This window comes from Globicephala melas, chromosome 9 (assembly GCF_963455315.2).
Source record: "Globicephala melas chromosome 9, mGloMel1.2, whole genome shotgun sequence".
NCBI classification, from domain to species: domain Eukaryota; kingdom Metazoa; phylum Chordata; class Mammalia; order Artiodactyla; family Delphinidae; genus Globicephala; species Globicephala melas.
The window spans coordinates 72,650,973-72,655,223 of NC_083322.1; the positions used below are offsets into that span (position 1 = coordinate 72,650,973).

The 4,251-nt window shown below is 58.5% G+C and overlaps 1 protein-coding gene across 2 annotated transcripts; it reads right to left on the reverse strand.

The window, feature by feature from the left end:
• Positions 1-215: 215 nt before the first annotated feature.
• SP8 (Sp8 transcription factor) lies at positions 216-2,832 on the reverse strand. 2 transcript variants are annotated; one of them, XM_060305018.1, is made up of 2 exons: positions 2,706-2,832; positions 216-1,712 (listed from the first exon to the last, which is right to left on the reverse strand). In XM_060305018.1, exons 1-2 carry the CDS (start codon positions 2,724-2,726, stop codon positions 216-218), a joined length of 1,518 nt encoding a protein of 505 aa, XP_060161001.1. In that variant the 5' UTR covers positions 2,727-2,832. The 2 variants fall into 2 exon arrangements, with proteins under 2 accessions (XP_060161001.1, XP_030712944.1); XM_030857084.3 differs by lacking the exon at positions 2,706-2,832 and adding an exon at positions 1,868-2,064.
• Positions 2,833-4,251: the final 1,419 nt, after the last annotated feature.

Genomic DNA, 4,251 nt, shown 5'->3' on the forward strand with positions numbered 1-4,251 from the left:
GGCCCAGGAGAGCAACGCGTGTTACTTACATGTCCACATTCCCTTTACAAAGTTGTCACAGAGGGAGTTAAAAGAGAGAGGGACACGGGCAGAAAGAGACAGAGAGAGTGAGCAGGGTGCAGTGTAGAGAGGCTGGAACTGAGGCCAGGACCCACAGGGCCCAAGCGGACCAAGGTGGGAGGGGGAAGGCGAGAGGGGCAGGGGCGGGGTTCGCGTCACTCCAGGCCGTTGCGGTGCCCAGGCTCGGGGGGCTGCAGCAGCTCCGGGGAGTGGCAAGGCGGGCTGCCCGCGGCGCTGTGCTCGCTGTCGGTGTCGCTGCCCTTCTTGCCGCCGCTGCCTGACCCCGCCGAGCCACCGCCGCCGCCGCTGTGCGTCTTCACGTGCTTGCTGAGGTGGTCGCTGCGCATGAAGCGCTTGTTGCAGACAGGGCAGGCGAAGCGCTTCTCGCCGGTGTGGGTCCGCAGGTGCCGCTGCAGCTCGTCGGAGCGCGTGAAGCGCTTGCCGCAGAAGAGCCAGTTGCACACGAAGGGCCGCTCGCCCGTGTGCCAGCGCAGGTGCGCCTTGAGGTGCGACGTCTTGCCGTACACCTTGCCGCAGCCCGGGATGTGGCAGCTGTGCAGGCCCTTGCGCCGCAGGCTCGCCCCGGCCGGACCCAGCCGCTCCGCCTCCTGGCAGTTGGGGCAGTCGCAGGTGGCGCGGCCGGAGTAGCGGCGGGCGGAAGAACGCGGGGAGCCCCCCAGCGGCGCAGACGGCCCCGCGCTCAGCATGGAGCCCCCAGCTCCGGCCAGCGGCGATGGGGCCGAGTCCGGGTAGGAGCCGGGCAGCACCGGCTTGAAGCCATCCATGAGGTGCTGCCCGGCGGGGCTAAGCAGGTGTGAAGAGGCGCCGCTGCTGAAGGCTGAGTGGCTCAGGCCTGAGTAATCCGAGTTGTAACCTCCGAGCGGCGAGTGCAGCGAGGTTTGGAGCCCCCCGGCGGCGGGGTGCAGCGAGCCGGGCAGCGCCGCCGCGCCGTTCGGGTTCTGCACGTCGATCCAGCCCGCGCCCACGTCCCACCAGCTGGAGGCGCCGGCCGAGCCCACGTCGCCGGCGGCGCCCAGGCCGGGGTGCGAGGGCTTGAACCACGACTCGTATGGGTGCGCCATGCCCACGCGCGGGTAGATGCCCTGCAGCCCGTCCACAGAGGTGTGCACCTTGGAGATGAACACTGGCTGGTGGGAGCCGTCCTGCGAGTGCGCGGAGGAGCCGCCGCCGCCGCCGCCCCCGCCGCCGCCGCCCCCCGATACGCCAGGGGCCTGGAACACCGAGTAGTCGTTTGCGAAGGGAGAGCTCGAGGCGGCGGCGGCGGCTGCCGCGGCAGCGGCGGCAGCGCTGCTGGAGGTTAGGGAGAAGGCGCTAGAGCCCGGCGAGCCGCCGCAACTGAACGAGTCGGTCACCAGGGCCGCAGCCGCAGCCGCCGCCGCCGCGGCAGCCGCCGCGGCCGAGGACGAGCCGCCGTTCCTGGAGGGGCCCGACACGCCGAAGCTCGAGAGACTGGAGCCCACTACGTTGCAGCTGCCGGAGGAGGAGGACGAGGAACGTTTCCAGGGGTGGAAGCCTTTGCCGAAGGAAGATGAGCTGTCCGAGAGGGAGGAGGGAGACGGGCTGGGGCTGCCGATCTTATTACAGGTAGCAGCAAGCATGGCCAAAGGAGTCGATCCCAACCTCGGTTCTTCCTGAGAGAAGGAGGAGAGGAGACGGGGTGGGGGAGGGGAGGTGGGCAAAGGGCCAGTGGGGGAGGGAGGAAGGAAATGTGCATTAGTCCTCCGGTAGCCTCCAAAACGCCCCACTGCACCCCATTTCTCGCTGCGGCGCGGCGCCACCAACTCACCTGGCTCCCCCAACAGCCCTGGCGCCCGGCTGCTTTCTACTCTACGGGAGGGGACAAGTTTGGCTGCCGGCGTCTGATTCGGGAGCAAAGCGCCATGCTAAAGAAGAGTTTGACAAGTATTCTCAGCTAAAACAACACTCTTGCGCACACAAGGCCCCAGGCACTTCGAAACAAACAAGCAAGCAAAAAGTCCAGATTGGGGAGGAAGGAAGATTCCTTTGCGGAGAAGCCTGGGGAAAAACCATTGGATTGCTTTTAAGAGCGCTACCCCTGTAATCCACAGAAGAGCTTTGAAAATCCTGTTCCGGTCCCCACAAACCCATCCTGGGTTGTTTCTCCCAGGCCAAAAGACGTCAAACTATAGGGCTGGCTCGCTCTTCCTGATTTTCTTTAAAAAAAAAAAAAAAAAAGTCTACAATAGTAAAAAAGAGAAAGAGAGACGGGTTCAACGTACCTGCAAGACAAGGCGGGCTGCGGAATTTTCTAAGGGGAAGAGGGAAAATCTGCAGTTTGCCCAGGAGGAAAAACTTGCTCTCTTTACCCTCGAAATCGTCGCACGTAAAATGGGCTGGGCGCACGTCTCCCAGGCGGGGAGAGGCCGGGCGCTGCGAGGTGGCTTGTCTAAATGCCCTTCGAACCTTTTCCTGCTCTGAAAAAAGTGACTCTGCCCCCCTCTCCCCCTCTTTCTTTTCTCCAAACTCACTTGTATTTAAAGGGGGGGAAAAAAGCTCTCAATAGAGACTGATAGCCCGTGGCCTGGCCGGGGCGACTTTAACCCCCTCCGATCGGCAATAAAAGGAAACTAATTAAACCAGCAAGAGAAAATCCTGAGACTCACCCCTAGAAGTGAAGTTGCCATCACACAAAAGTGCCCTCCTCCTCTCAGAGGATCTTTTTTATATTGATAAATCAGAGGCAGTGTTTTTTTTAGAGGTGTGCAATACAATGATCAGTTCCGCCCATTCCACCACAATTGTAGCTCCCTCTCCGGCTTTGAAGTGCCGCGGAGGCGCGGCCAGCCAATCTGCGGCCTCGCCGGGCCGCGCCGCGCGCGCGCCGTGAGGTCATCGGCGCCGCCGCCGGCCGCCTCGGGGGGGTGTGGGGGGGTGGTGTTTGGAGCGGGAGCGGCGCGGGTTACTGTGTGTGTGTTGCAAAGCGGTTGTGTGTGTGTATAACAGTGTAACTGTGTACAAGTGTGACCAAGCTAAGAAGACACTGCAGACTGAGGGATGGGATGGGGGGAGGTTGGGGGCAAGAGTATAGCAGTGTAACAGTGACGGGGGGAGGGGAGGGACAGTGCAGAGAGGGAGAGGGGGTTGTGAGTGACAGTTTAGCTGCATGTGTGACAAAGGGGGGTAAGAGGGACGGACCAGTAAAGTGTTGAGGGGAAGGGTGTGAGTGTAGTGTAACTGTGAGTGACAAACCTCGGGAGAGAAGAGGGACAGTGCAGTAAAGTGTGCGTGGACGGGGGAGGTGGTGTCTCAGTGTGTTTGGTGTTGTGGGAGAGGAAGGAGTGTGAATATGAGTGTGTGAAAAGAGGGGGAGGGTGGATGAGTGTGTGTCCGCTTGATGTGGGAGAGACGAAGGCTGTGTGAATGTTTGTGTGAGAGAGAAGGGGGAATCGTGTTTGCTTGTGTGTGTCTGTGCCACAGAACTGGGGGTGGAGAACAGGAACAGTGCAGTGAAGTGCACATACGTAAAAGAGAGACATGGTGATTTGAAGAGTGAAACTGCGAAGTTGAGTGAGGCTGAATAAATAAATATTCACAAACGCTATCACTGTCGCCAACTTCCTCTGGTTTCCTGTAGCTCAAATGTTGAGTGATTTTTCCCCCCTTAATTTCATGGATACTATCACTACATTTTAAAAGAAAATCGTATTAATACCTTCCTCTCCTTTCCTGGCTCTACAGCCGAAGGGTAGAAATTTAGGGAGGCTGAGGGGTATTTTTTTAAGAGAGTTAGGGCTTGTGTGCGCCTGCGTCAAAGAGTTGTTACTTTGCTGCGGTAGCTTTTTGTTTTTTCTTCTGAGGTGGGATTCGGCTTTGGAAGTGCAAGTCTCACTCTAGGGGAGAGGGTGTGTTTGTCCCGTGGCGATGAGTAAATTTCAATACAAAAGGATTAGATAGAGAAGGGGGTGGGAGAGTATTGTTTTTTCTGGGGGTGAGAAATTGAGCGTTTTATGGTATTTAGGAGTTTTCGCAGGAAATCCCGCCGCCTCTTTCTGAGAAAAAAAATCAGGATTTTGACTGAAATCTTTGAGTTTTATTTATCTGAGAATAGAAACAAGCTGTTGACAAATCGTGGACCACATGTATGGAGGCGTCTGTGTCTAATGGCGTTTGGGCCGGATATCTATGAGTGTGTATGCATGTCAATAGACA

Coding starts and splice junctions, on each gene's coding strand:
- SP8 (XM_060305018.1), bottom strand. CDS start 2,726: ATGGCAACTTCACTTCTAGGG. Junction 1,713..2,705: donor TGGCAACTTCACTTCTAGGG/GTGAGTCTCAGG, acceptor TCCTTCTCTCAG/GAAGAACCGAGGTTGGGATC.